The sequence below is a fragment of the Molothrus ater genome, chromosome Z (genome assembly GCF_012460135.2).
Source record: "Molothrus ater isolate BHLD 08-10-18 breed brown headed cowbird chromosome Z, BPBGC_Mater_1.1, whole genome shotgun sequence".
Taxonomy (NCBI): domain Eukaryota; kingdom Metazoa; phylum Chordata; class Aves; order Passeriformes; family Icteridae; genus Molothrus; species Molothrus ater.
The window spans coordinates 20,858,567-20,872,228 of record NC_050511.2 but is presented as its reverse complement, the minus strand read 5'-3'; the positions used below and the strand labels follow the sequence as shown (position 1 = coordinate 20,872,228).

Below are 13,662 nucleotides of genomic sequence, written 5' to 3'. Positions count from 1 at the left end.
TCAGCTTTTGCCCACGTCAATTTGGATATCAGAGTGGTTTTGCTGTGTCCCAACTAGATTTGTTTGGGAGAAAACATAGAACAGATACCCCCCAAATGCTCTACGTGTGCCTACAGGAAACCTGAGATTGCCCATGGGGTGTGTTCTCATGATACCCCTGCAATATTTTTTCCCTTCAGGAAGCTTTGAGTCACGTGTGTAGTAATGTTCTGCCTACAGGATTCAACTAGTCCAGAATGGCCAAATCAGCATGCAAAGATATGTGAAGAGCCCCAACTTCTGTGCTTCACTGTGCTGATCCACTCCTATGTCTTCAAATTAATTGCTAATGTGGATACAACAGGAAGCACTTGTCATATTATGACTTCCTTACTGTTAGTCCAAATAGAATAATTTGAATCCCCTACTCATATAAATAGTTTGCTTTCTCTCTTCCCCACTGCCTGTTCCATTCCCCTCATCTCTTGACCAAAGTTAAGTTTTTTCAATTTTTTAGTTCTTATTTTTGGGGTTGTTTGGATGTTCTTTCTTTGTTTATTTATAAAGTATTATTTTTTCTGTTTTGTTTTTTTTTTTTTGTAATGTAGTTAACTCAGCAGGTAACTTCCTTAAAGAAACGTTTACTGCTTCTTTCAGATCAGAAATTCTAGGGGAGAAATATATTAAATAAACCTGATGTTTAAAGCTTTCTCTAATGGCACTAAATTATGACTGCACTATGTTCTGTAATAATCTATTGCTGCAAAATGTGTAAGATACAGAAGAGCCATAGTCAGTTAGTGCCAGTAGTGTCCTCTCTCTGAAGAAAGTTTTTAAAAGCCCTTGTAACACAATAAGGTTTTAATGCCAGAAGATAATGGGTGATAAATGGAAAAGACTTCCATGCTTAAATACTTGCTTGTTATTAACATGTCTCCTCTCTTTTCACTGATGCATTCAGTTTTGTTTTTTTAATTTTTTTAACGTACTATGTGAGGTTTTTCATAGCTAAAAAAGTTGCTTGTATGTTTTTATGAACCCACTAAACTTAAACAGATTTCTTTAGAAAAATAATGTGGATACATTTTGCTTTCTTCAGGCACAAGAATGTTAAAATAGAAATACTTTCTTGAATTCCCTCTCCTGGCTCAAGTTACTAGGTGGTCCCAAGTTACCAGAAGTAAAATTTATAAATCTAACCCCTAGTCTAGACATTTTCCAGCACTGACTGCAGTTCAAAAAATAATAATGTCTAGCCGGCAAAGTGAAATTCCCCCCAGTGATTTTGCAAATGACTAGAAAGTTAACCTTTTGCCAACTGCTCCTTCTGTGCATAGAAGTTATTAAAAAGAATCTAGGCATTTATAACTAGGGCTTTTAAGACTGAAACACCTTGGCATGACCCTTTGTGTCTCCTTCTGTTTATTCAGGCTTGGCCTCTGTGGCTGGAATGTGTGAGCCTGAAAGGAGCTGCAGCATTAATGAAGATATTGGCCTAGGTTCAGCTTTTACCATTGCACATGAGATTGGTCACAAGTGAGTGAGTTTAAAATAAGAATACATTTTAATTTACCACCTCTTTAATATTAGTTAATAATCAGTATAATTTTTTTTCCTACATCATTATCTATTCTGATGTTCCACGTTTCTGTATATGGTATTCATGAGTAGCGTTTCATTTTATTTAGTATGTATTACCAGGGGCTTTAAATTTAGAACTGAAGACTCATTGTATACCCTTTGATTTCAGATTCCAGTTAAATCTAACCTTCTGAGACTTGACTCACAACCTTCCTACTCTGTTTAATATTTTTAAGTATTTGGCTTTGAAAATATTTTCTCCCCCATTACTTATTTTTGCCTTTCTTTATGAAAGAGAAGTGGTTAAAAGGTAAAATTTTTTTTCTATTTTTATTTTGTCTTTAATATAAGTCAAACTACTATCATTGAAACATTGATTCTGTTGTCAATATTGATATGCTTTAAGTCCTCTTTCACTCGAGCATGATTTATATAAAACAGGCATAGAGAAGTCAGCATCACTTGTTACATTTGAAGTATTAGCATATAGTTTTAAAGAGTATGTTGTTATGACACTGATAAAATCTGAGTAGTGTTTGGAAATATTTCAGGCCTTCCATCAAAAGACAGCACTCTTAGTACCATATGATGATTCTAAAAGACTGGGCTCCTTCTTTTACCAAGAGGTTTTTTTTTTTATGTACATGGGTTGAACAATACAGAGTTATGGTTGACATGCTTTTCCACCCATTAGTGGATGGAACTGTTGAAAGTTCCTGTGTGGACTGAAATGAAAGCTAGCAATCTGCTGATCAAAAAAAGGAGTTGGAAGTAAACAGTTATTTTTAGCCCACCTATTATATTTGATAATGACCAGGCAACTATGCTCTCATCTATATTATGTATGAAAAAGCCCTTACACATGTAGTGTAGATGAGTTTTGGAATTCCAAAGCAATTGTATAAGAGCTGAACAATAATAATAATTTAAAAATACATGTAATAACTTCCCCTTCCTTCCTTCCTTCCTTCCTTCCTTCCTTCCTTCCTTCCTTCCTTCCTTCCTTCCTTCCTTCCTTCCTTCCTTCCTTCCTTCCTTCCTTCCTTCCTTCCTTCCTTCCTTCCTTCCTTCCTTCCTTCCTTCCTTCCTTCCTTCCTTCCTTCCTTCCTTCCTTCCTTCCTTCCTTCCTTCCTTCCTTCCTTCCTTCCTTCCTTCCTTCCTTCCTTCCTTCCTTCCTTCCTTCCTTCCTTCCTTCCTTCCTTCCTTCCTTCCTTCCTTCCTTCCTTCCTTCCTTCCTTCCTTCCTTCCTTCCTTCCTTCCTTCCTTCCTTCCTTCCTTCCTTCCTTCCTTCCTTCCTTCCTTCCTTCCTTCCTTCCTTCCTTCCTTCCTTCCTTCCTTCCTTCCTTCCTTCCTTCCTTCCTTCCTTCCTTCCTTCCTTCCTTCCTTCCTTCCTTCCTTCCTTCCTTCCTTCCTTCCTTCCTTCCTTCCTTCCTTCCTTCCTTCCTTCCTTCCTTCCTTCCTTCCTTCCTTCCTTCCTTCCTTCCTTCCTTCCTTCCTTCCTTCCTTCCTTCCTTCCTTCCTTCCTTCCTTCCTTCCTTCCTTCCTTCCTTCCTTCCTTCCTTCCTTCCTTCCTTCCTTCCTTCCTTCCTTCCTTCCTTCCTTCCTTCCTTCCTTCCTTCCTTCCTTCCTTCCTTCCTTCCTTCCTTCCTTCCTTCCTTCCTTCCTTCCTTCCTTCCTTCCTTCCTTCCTTCCTTCCTTCCTTCCTTCCTTCCTTCCTCTCCTCCCCACCTGCATTCCTTCTTGAAGAAAGAGCTCCTCCAATCACTAAATATTAATAGTTCTCAAATTCCTGTAAATAAAATTTTGTATTGTATAGGTGACCTTGCTGTGAATTTGTCACATATATAACAAAACCCCCAATCTTCCAATAAAGTATTTTCATTCTAATTCCTATGTCATACATCTGCATATTCATGGAATCACAGAATTACTAGGGTCGGAAGGGACCATCTTGAGTGAAACTTCTTGTGTTTTAGTTTTTGGCTCCTTGTCCTGTTCCTGGGCACCACTGGGAAAAGTCTGGCACCATCCACTTGGCATCTGCATTTGAGATATTTGTATATGTTTTGTACATAATATTCCCCCACAAAATTATTTAATATATGCAGCAATTTTATCATGCAAAGATGGCATGATGACCAAAATTTGCTTGAAGAGCTTGGACTGGTTAGAAACTGAAAAAAACCCCAACATATAATGATAGCATATATTCTGTGATCATAGGAAGTTTTTTATCATTGTTTTTTTCTGTGTTTCATATCTTTTGGCTTCTTGTATATAAGGTATTTTAAAATTCTGAAATCTCAGCTCTTTGAGGCTTCTAGCTAATTCTTGAGATGGCATGATATGTCAAATGCTAATTTGATAAGATGCAGAAATAACATTCCTTTAGCTTTTATACAAGTTTTTTTTTGTAAAAAATCTTCAGATTTATGATTTGTGGTAGCCACATCACCTGTCATTCTACCCATGCGGTGACAGAATGCCTCTACAAATGTCAAAGTTGTTGTTTCCTCTCAATCTCCTAGTTTCCAGTACCTACTAGACATTATTTGCATGTGTGAGTAAAAGAATTGTTTCTGAGAGCCTTATAAACATTTTTCTTTGGCTGTACCTCTTTTCAGACTTAAAATAGGAAATTGAGTTCATTGTTAAGTGAAAAATAGAAGCATTTTAAGGACATACCTACCTTGAATATGTAACATACAACAAAAGAGTGCTCAATTACACAGAATCACAGAATGGGTCAGGATGGAAGGGACAACAGTGTCATCTGGTCCAATCTCCCTGCTCAAGCAGGGTCATCCTAGAGCACATGGGACAGGTTGTACCCAAATTGTTCTTGAATATCTCCAATGAGGGAGACTTTACAACCTCTCTAGGTAATCTGTTCCAGTGCTCACTCACCTGCATGATAAAGAAGTTCTTTCTCATGTCCAAGTGAAACTTCCTGGGCATCAGTTTCTGTCCTATCATTCAGCATCTCTGAGAAGAGCCTGGCTTGGTACCTCCCATTCCTATACCTACAGGCACTGATGAGGTCCCCTCTCAATCATCTCTTCTCAAGGCTGAAGGGACCCAACTGCCTCTAAGCCTTTCTTCATAAGAGAGATGCTCCAGACCTGTAATTATCTTCACACCCCTCTGCTGGACCCACTCCAGCAGCTCCATGTCTCTGCTGTCCTGAGGAGCCCAGAACTGGACACAGCACTCAGGTGAGGCCTCACCAGGGCTGAGTACAGGGGCAGGATCACCTCCCTCCACCTGCTGGCAATGCTCTTCCCAATGCCCCCAGGATACCATTGGCCTTCTTGGCCACCAGGACACACTCTGGCTCATGGAAGCTTCTTGTCCACCGGGACCCCCAGGTCCTTCTCCACAGAGCTGCTCCCCAGCAGGGCAGCCCCAGCCTGTGCTGGTGCCTGGGGCTGTTCCTCCCCAGGTGCAGGACCCTGCACTTGCCCTTGCTGAATTTCAGATGTCCATCTCTCCATCTTCTTTGTCCATCTCTCCAATGTGCCGAGGTTCTTCTGAAGGGCTGCATGGCCCTCTGGGGTATCGCCCACTGCTTCCAGCTCTGTGTCCTCAGTGAATGTGCTGAGCAGGCATCTGCCCTTCATTCACCTCTTCATCCATATGATTGATGAATTGACACATAAAAATATGTACAAGTAGTGAGGAACAAAAAGTGAGCAAAAAGAAATAATGCCCCCCCCCCCAAATAAATATTTAATAGAAGGTATGACTGAACATTATAATCACAATCAGACTATCAGTCTTTTTAATTTTCAAGGAGAAATGCTTTTCTGGATAGCTTTCTAATTAGCTCAGAACGGGACAATTGCACTTTGAAAGATCATGTTTTTACTAATTGTATAGTTGCTATGGAATACCGAGTTTTTAAAAATACTTTTGAATTGAAGGTCAAAATTCTTTAGTGATTAAAAGAGAACAATTATGATAATACAATTTTTTGAATAGATTATCCACAGTTTCTCCAAAATTCAATTTATAAGCTTCCCTGAGGAAGCAGCTCAACTTGTTAGTACTTTATTGAATTATACAGTGATGAGAAGGCATTAGATCTTCAGTCTGAATTCCTGTATATCATAGTGTGTTAAATTTAACACTTTTAACCTTGTATTGATTCAAATTAGTTCAATTCGATTGAAGAATAATAGGGAAGTACTTCTTGAAACTTTAAAGGAACTGGTAGTCTGATTGTAATAGTCAGTCATACTTTCTGTTAAATAGTTACAGTTTTTTAAAAAAATTTTTTTTGGCTTCCATTCCTTACCACTTGTACTGTTCATATGTATATAACCCAGTTTTGGTACTGTTCAGCTGTGTGAGCAGTTCAGGCTCATTACCAGCTGTTTTTATTGAAGATGGTGGTACACAGTGATAGTTTCTTTCTTGAGGGCATAAACAATGGAGAAACTAACATTTTATGATTGTTTCTCCCTAGCCATGATTCAGAGAGCCTTGTATTACTCTTAGTACTTCTGTGAATTAGATAAAATTAAAAGTTGGCCCTTTAGACTTCAGAACAATTTCTCTAGAAAACTGAATTTTATGTTTGACATACAGAATGTCTGCTTTCCTACCATCATATATTTCACACCAAAAATGCTTAAGATGTCTAATAAGCAAAAATCACAAAAAGTAACTTCTTGTACCAGGAGTGAGATTTGAGTGTGTATCCCCTAAACTGTCAAAGTTTGACTTTTTCTCTTGGTGAAGAGAGGAACTCTTCAGAAGAGTTAGGTGGCTTTCTGCTCTATGCTTTTATATTTGGGTACATTCTAAAATGTCTAGCTTGTCCTATACATGCTGTAAAGCATACTTAGTTAAACTGGTAAGGAATTCCAGATTCCACTGGAAGAGGTGTATCAGGAAAAGAAAGGTATTTTACCATTCACTGTTGCAGTTTTGTGGAGGAATTGGCTGAGATTTTGAAAGTGAAAAACAGAGTGAGAAAGAATAAACAGAATAAAAATGGGTTAACAAAGGAAATGTCAAAATATGAGGATAGTGGACTAGGCTTACGACAGAAAGTTGCCCATAAAACTTGGAGTAAGAAAATAATTTACTAATGACAGACAACCATTGAGGGCTGTAGGAGTAGATAAGATTGGTAACTAAAATAGTTTCGGAAAAGTCAGAATTACCTTGACTTATAGATGATGTAATAAATCTAAATTTGATAATTTGACAAAAAAAAAAAAGTGAGAAATAAGAACATGCAGTCCAATTGACTAAGTTGTCTTCAAAATGAAGAGTAGCGATACTCACAAGCACACATTTAGTTCATGCAGCTAAAGTATGCCTGCAATTCTAGCACTTTTCAAAGTCTCTTTTCAGCCTGTATGCAAAATGAAAAATATTATGAATACCTCTCCTTCTATATGAGAAGGATGGTCTTCAGTGCTGGAGTAAATCTTGTAATCTGGTGGTACTTTCAGGAGGTGCTTCTCTGTACCTCATTCTTCAGTGACCAGTGAGCTTCCTGTCTGAGCAGTGCATTGGGTTTGCATGCCCAGGTTTTAGCAGCAGGCAGGCTACAAGCATGTCTTTTGTGAGAAGCTGCCAGAAGCTTCCTCCATGTCCCACAGAGACAATGCCAAGAGACTCCAGGATGGAGTGACAATGGTAGGACAGTGGGCCCATCAGTGACAGTGGTAGGGCTTCTGGGATAACACATTTTAGGAAAGGGATGGAAAAATTGCTATACAACAACAGCTAGAAAAGATGAGAGAGAATATGTGTCATAAACAACTCTGCAGACAGCAAGGTCACTGAGAAGGCAGCCGAGCTGAGGTTCCCCTGGTGCAGACCATGGTGAGCAGCTGTGCCCCTGCAGCCATGGAGGAGCACAGGGAAGCAGAGATCCACCTGCAGCCCATGGAGAGCACCCTGTTTGGGGCAGGTGGATGCCTGAAGGGAGGCTGTGACCCTGTGGGAGGCCTGTGCTGGAGCAGGGTCCTGGCAGGGCTTGTGACCCTGTGGAGAGAGGAGCCCATGCTGAGGAGGTTTGCTGGTAGGACCTGTGACACCATGGGGGACCCACACAGGAGCTGGCTGTGCCTGGAGGACAGGACCCACCCTGGAACAGTTCATGAGCGACTGCAGCCCATGGGAAGGCCTCATGTTGAAGAATTTAGTAGAGAACTGTCTGCAGTGGGTGGGTGGGACTCCATGCTGGAGAAGGGAACAGTGTGAAGCAAAAGGAGCAGCAGTGATGTGTAATGACTGTAACACCCACTCTCCATTCAGGAGTAAATTTGGGGCTGGGAAGAAGGGATGGATGGGTGAAAGTTGTTTTAAGATTTAATTTTTATTTTTCATACTCCTACTCTGATTTGATTGGTAATAAAATCAAGCTGAATTCATCAAGTTGAATCTATTTTGCCCATGATGGTAATTGATGAGCAGTCTCTTCCTGTCCCTATTTCAACCCACAAACCTTTCCTGATATTTTCTCTGTCCTGTCCAGTTGAGGAAGAGAGGAGCAGGCACCTGGCATTCAGCCAGGGTCAACTCACTACTATTAGTCAAACCTCAGCTGCATTACAAGACTTGCATTTTAGTGAAAGTAACCTTCACTAAGAGGTTTTCTAGAAGAAGTGCATGTCAAGGAATGTTTTAGACAACTAGAAAGAAAATACTCCAGTCAGAGGTACTAGAGACACATATACCAAACTTAATAATAGCTTTTTCAAAACTAGTTTGAAACACAGCTAGAATGAATTGTAAGAACGTCACCTCCTGTCACTTCTCTGGTTGATGCAGGTGTCATTGTTTTCTCTCAGATGATGATGTCTTCTGTCTTTAACTATGGCAGTCTCTCTCAAATCTACAGTGTATGAACACTTCAACAACAAAGAGAATGCATTAAGCTTATTCCTGCCAGAGGTCTAAGAGTGGTGGAGTTCAAATGGTGTGTATTTTTAGGGACAGTTTAACTATGTTTTTTAGTTTAAAAACCCCAAATCAAAACAAAATCCAACAAAATGAAATGAAACAAAATGAAACCAAACCAACCACAGAAACAAAAACTCCAATGAAACAAAACCAACAAAAACCATAACCAAAATGTGTCCACAAGCCACATAAGACCATGCATAACTATTTCTCTCTCTCACTCCCCACCCTCCATCTCCTGCCCTTTTCTTTGTTGCTAAAGGAACACTGTTTTATGTCTGCTTTTATAATGTTGCAGGTTTTAAAAAGTTTTCTTTGGGACTTCAGATTTAGTGACGTGCATATGAAATAAAATGTCATAAACAAATGGCAAAACCCCCCAATTCTGTGACATGTTTATATTTAAAATACCTTTCTATTTTAAAGTCTTTCTAAAAGACTTTAAAAATTCTTTAAAAGTCTTTCTCTACATATCTGAAATACTATTTGAAGTTCAGAATTTGCAATACTAAAATAATTTTTCTAACATCAAAGCATTTTTATCAAGGAAACTGAACATTATAGTACTTCACAGGTCTTAACAAAAGTACAAGAAGAATAAATGGGGATGAAGTGGAAGGTTATCATAACCTTCAGGGCATCTTGAATTTCCAAAGGACATCTGATCTCAGAAGTTTGCTTTCTGATTGGAGCCAATACTTTCCACTTTGACCTACAGCCTAAAGACCTGATGAATTTGCATTGTTGGCTTTGTGTAGCATACGAGCCTTACTTGATGTTACTGTTGTGCCATGAAGGCTATGAAGCTATGGCAGGGTAGTCCAGGAGAAGTTTGTGCTCTGCTTTTTTGTAACAGTCTCACAGAAGTCTGTCATTTCCCCATAAGAACGTTCAGGAATTCATTCAGAACATTCAGAAGAATTTCTGAATGAATTCCATTGTTTTTTAGTAATTTAGAAATTGCTGTGCTTTTAAGAGCCTCATATGTTATTTAATACTAAATGCTTTTAAGAGCCTCATATGTTATTTAATACTAAATAATACTAAATTTAATACTCATTTATAAAAATTGTTGGTGGGGTGTTTGGTCATCATCTATAACTGAGAGAACAACTATATTTAGGAAGTAAATAGGAAAAATTATGATAGAAGTGTGCTAAAATTATGTTGAATTTTATGGCAGCTATGCTTTTTATAAAGCTCCTATTATTGAATTAGTTTGCTTCCTAAGTTTTCAGGGCACTAATATATTAACCCAAGTTTAAAATTCTGCATTACTTCAAAATAAAGCATTAGGGATACTCCAAACCGCAGAATGATGTCCAAATGCAGGAAGTCAGTAGTTAATGTTAAAATCCATGTTAAGACATGGAAATAGATAGTGAAGTAACTAATTAACCCTTATTCCTCCCTTCAGGAATATGTAGTGTTAGGTAGTTTCAATACATGCTATCAATGTTTGGATCCTACAATTAAGAAAATTGATTGTTCGAGACAATACTTTTTGATTATTTTTCCCTTCATTTGTAATGTCATTTAACAGTAAATTTTAATTTTCATGCTGTTATGTAGATACAACCAATACTTTTATAACATTGGCTAAAATTATATGGAGGGCTACATGGGAAGAGGAAAATTCTCTTTTAAGAGACAGTATGGGGGAAATATTTACAAGAGTAAAGAAAAAATGCTTACTTTTGTTACTGAGAAAGCATAAAATCTGATGATTGTAATGTCTCCAACATTTACCATAACCTCCTAAAAATTGACAAATACTTCACTCCTAGTAGACACAAGAATAATTAATAAAATTACCATGTTCACATGGAAATTGTGCTTTGTTCCAAGTAGCTCATAGCTCTGATATTGTAGGGAAAAAAATTCTACTATTCTTTAATAGTAGTTTATGTTCAGATTCACCCACATTTTGCTGAACAAAATAATGTTAAAACATGGTAGTTTTCCCTTTCTTCCCTCGTGTATTTTCTACTGACACTAAGAAAAAGCCATGCCTATATTTACAGAAGTAGGGAAGCTAACAGTTCTAATTTTTCAATGTAGGCCCTAAATAGACATTCTAAGCTATATGAAATACATATATAGATTTAAATTACACTTTTTAAACCATTACGAGAATAAGTACAATACAGTGGAAAATTGCTTAATACAAATTTTCTGAAAATTTTGGTCTCTAATATAATAAACTCAGTTTCTCCAATCAAATTATGATTCACTAGGTCTTCTGTCAAATACAAGAATACTTGCACAAGCATGCCCACACTGTGGCAGAGCTTTACTTTAGAAACTTTTAAAGTATTTTTCACTGATACACTTTATGACTCCTCTCTATCCTTTACGTCAATCTCCATAAATGTTAGGTCAGTGTGAGACACCGGAGGAATTACTTGCAATGTACCTAGGGTCAAGATACTCACTTGAAAATAACCCATTTCACTCTTAGCATGTGTGTTCACCTCCTAGTACAGATGATTAGTATTATCAAACCTCTTTAGGTGTAAGTTGCTTTTCTTTCTCTTAGGAGAAGAATGTCAATTCTTTATTGTGAGGATATGTACTTTTTGTACATATCCTCACAGTAAAGATGCTTCAGATAATGGACAAGAAGATCCAGTACTTGACTTTACAGTATTTCTCTTGCTTGTGTTCCTGTAACTTTTTTTCCTCACCTGACTCACAATTCTCTCTGGCACTCATATTCCTAATGCTGTTAAGTGGCAGAGCAACATAAACTGCTTAAAAAAGAAGAGTCAAATTCATGTAACTCATCAATTGATAAGAAACAAAAAAGCCTAACATTCTCTATTGTATTTAAAGAAATGAAACAATCTGTGCTTTTCTGAATCCTCCAAGCCCTAAGAAAGCTAGGAAATTGTTTAATATGAAGATAATTAATACTTCAGCTGGATAGCAGAGATAATTGGTTGAGAAATAACATTTCACCTGAGTATCATTTTTAAGGTAACTTTGGGGCTAATAAAGTGCATGGAATACAAAATAGATCTCAGTGAAGAATACGGAGATGCATTCAGATTGGTGTGGATCTGTCTTTTCTGGATCTGAAGTGTCTAAGTAATACATAAGGACAGAAGCATTCTGGCTGTCTCACAAAAATGACTGCTGTAATTTCATATGTATCAGCAATAAGTGTTTTGGCAGCCATAACCATCATTGTTTAGAACTACCAAACATATCAGTAACCAAATGAAACTGTAGGGACCTACCTGCAGTGATGGTTTTCTTGCAAGATAAAGGAAGGGTAGACAAGAAGTTTATATTTACATCCTTCCCTCTGCTTATACTCCAGGGTCTCTGCTTATCTATTGCCCTTTTATTCAATGCAGCTGACACTAGTTATCTCCCCTGTGATTTTTGGGGTTGGATCGTAAGTTGGATGCGTATTACAAATAATTCCCTCAGATAATTTTTTCAGATATAATGAAAAACATATTGCCAAAGGAAAAAAAAATTATTCAGTTACAGATGTTAGTAAGTGAAACAAGGCAGTGAGCACTACTAGGATAGAATTTTTTAAGAAACATACAAACTAGAGATAACTTGCAGGAGAGTTTCAGTTATAATTTTAAAGTTCTTAAGTGTTCTTATTTTGCGCAATTCTTTAATGTAAAGTAAGTGCTCTCCTGGAAATGAGGAACATTAATGCATGAAAATGCAAGAGCTTCTGGGTTAAACATCCTACCTTGACATGGCAGGTGGAAAGATAACTTCATAGAATGACTTCTGTGTCAGCTGAGGAGATTTCAGTTTCTGCTCACCCGTCTGGCTGTTCTTGTAAAATTATACTGATAGTTTTAGACAGGCTTTTTAAGCCAATGAAAGGAAGAAGTCTGTGTATTTTTAGTGAGCTTGAAAAAGGTAGGCAAATTATAACAGTGGCTCCACAAAGAATATTTTATGTTCCTTACTTTCTTCTCTACCTTTCCATGACAATCCAATTGCAAGCATGCTTTTGTAAAGACATAGTTTTAGTGTAATGATGGCCAAATATGACCAGCTTGTTCTGATGGAAATAAAACTGGTAATTTGGTCAGAAATGTGTTTCCATCTGCAATCCTGCCCACAGGAGGGCAAGTTACTAGACTGTAATGGCATGCTGCCACTACCATCCTTGGAAATGATGACAGTAGTTGTAAAACGCTTCTGCAAACATCAGAAAAAGTTACCTGCACCTCATGATCACATTCCTCTTAAATTCAGAAGCAAGGACAAGTAGAAAAGCCTTCTTGGAAAGGGATGGATGATTTAAGAGAATGAATATTTATAAAGCATACTATTGGCTCATTGGAAAGACACTGATTGAGTTCCCATGTGCATCAGAAATTATGACTTCCATTCACAGACATGTTTTTTATCAGGCATATCACTGCCACTGTCACCAACATTATCTTTTTCACAAGGAGGGTTATTAAACTATGAAGTTTGTTCTTTTACTTATACAAAAAGTATAGTGCCAAAAGATAAAAATTTCATTTCCCAGAGAACTGAAGTCTGTAAGATTTTTAACAAATGGAATATGCTAACTAGAGATAAGCTGAATACAAGAATCATCCAAATAGTTTCTATAAAAGAGTAATTTATGGAGATTATTAAAAAATAAGGTTTTCTGTTTTCAGAAATGGTACAGAGACATTTGAAAAAGGAATGTTTCTGTTTGAAGTACCCTAAATTCTAGGAAATAATTGCCGCTGAGAACAGGTAAATAAAACATGTTTTTAATTGTAAAATTCTGGTTCACTTTGTTGCACAGGACATCTAAATTCTTTCCTCTCCTAATACAAATGGATTTTGATAAGATCATAAGAAATAACACTGGTCTGAAAGTTTCATTGCATTATGTACATTTCTCAGATGAGTTGATTAAAGCTATATTTTTTATAAGCAAGGGACATCCTTTATTTGATTATATAATAGTCTAAGGTGTCAGTTTGACTTTTGCAGTGTATAATACAGTATATGGCTTCTGCATTTGTGAGATACCACAAACTGAGCCAGACACATGCGGGCATTGCTGCAGAATACGCATTCCATAGGGACACATTCCATAGGTGAGGCAGCCATGCATTTTTGATGATGAAGTCCTTCCTGATCCTGTAGGAATCATCCATCCTTCACTGATGTTCTTTTTTTTTGGAAGGAATG

The 13,662-nt window shown here is 37.5% G+C and overlaps 1 protein-coding gene across 2 annotated transcripts in view; it reads left to right on the top strand.

Moving 5' to 3' along the window:
- ADAMTS6 (ADAM metallopeptidase with thrombospondin type 1 motif 6) overlaps positions 1–13,662 on the top strand; it is a 134,627-nt gene that overhangs the window by 54,497 nt on the left and 66,468 nt on the right. For both annotated transcript variants that reach the window (XM_054517918.1, XM_036404041.2), the window contains exon 8: positions 1,410–1,515. In XM_054517918.1, the coding sequence (XP_054373893.1) occupies positions 1,410–1,515 (106 nt within the window). The remainder of the gene's footprint in view (positions 1–1,409; positions 1,516–13,662) is intronic.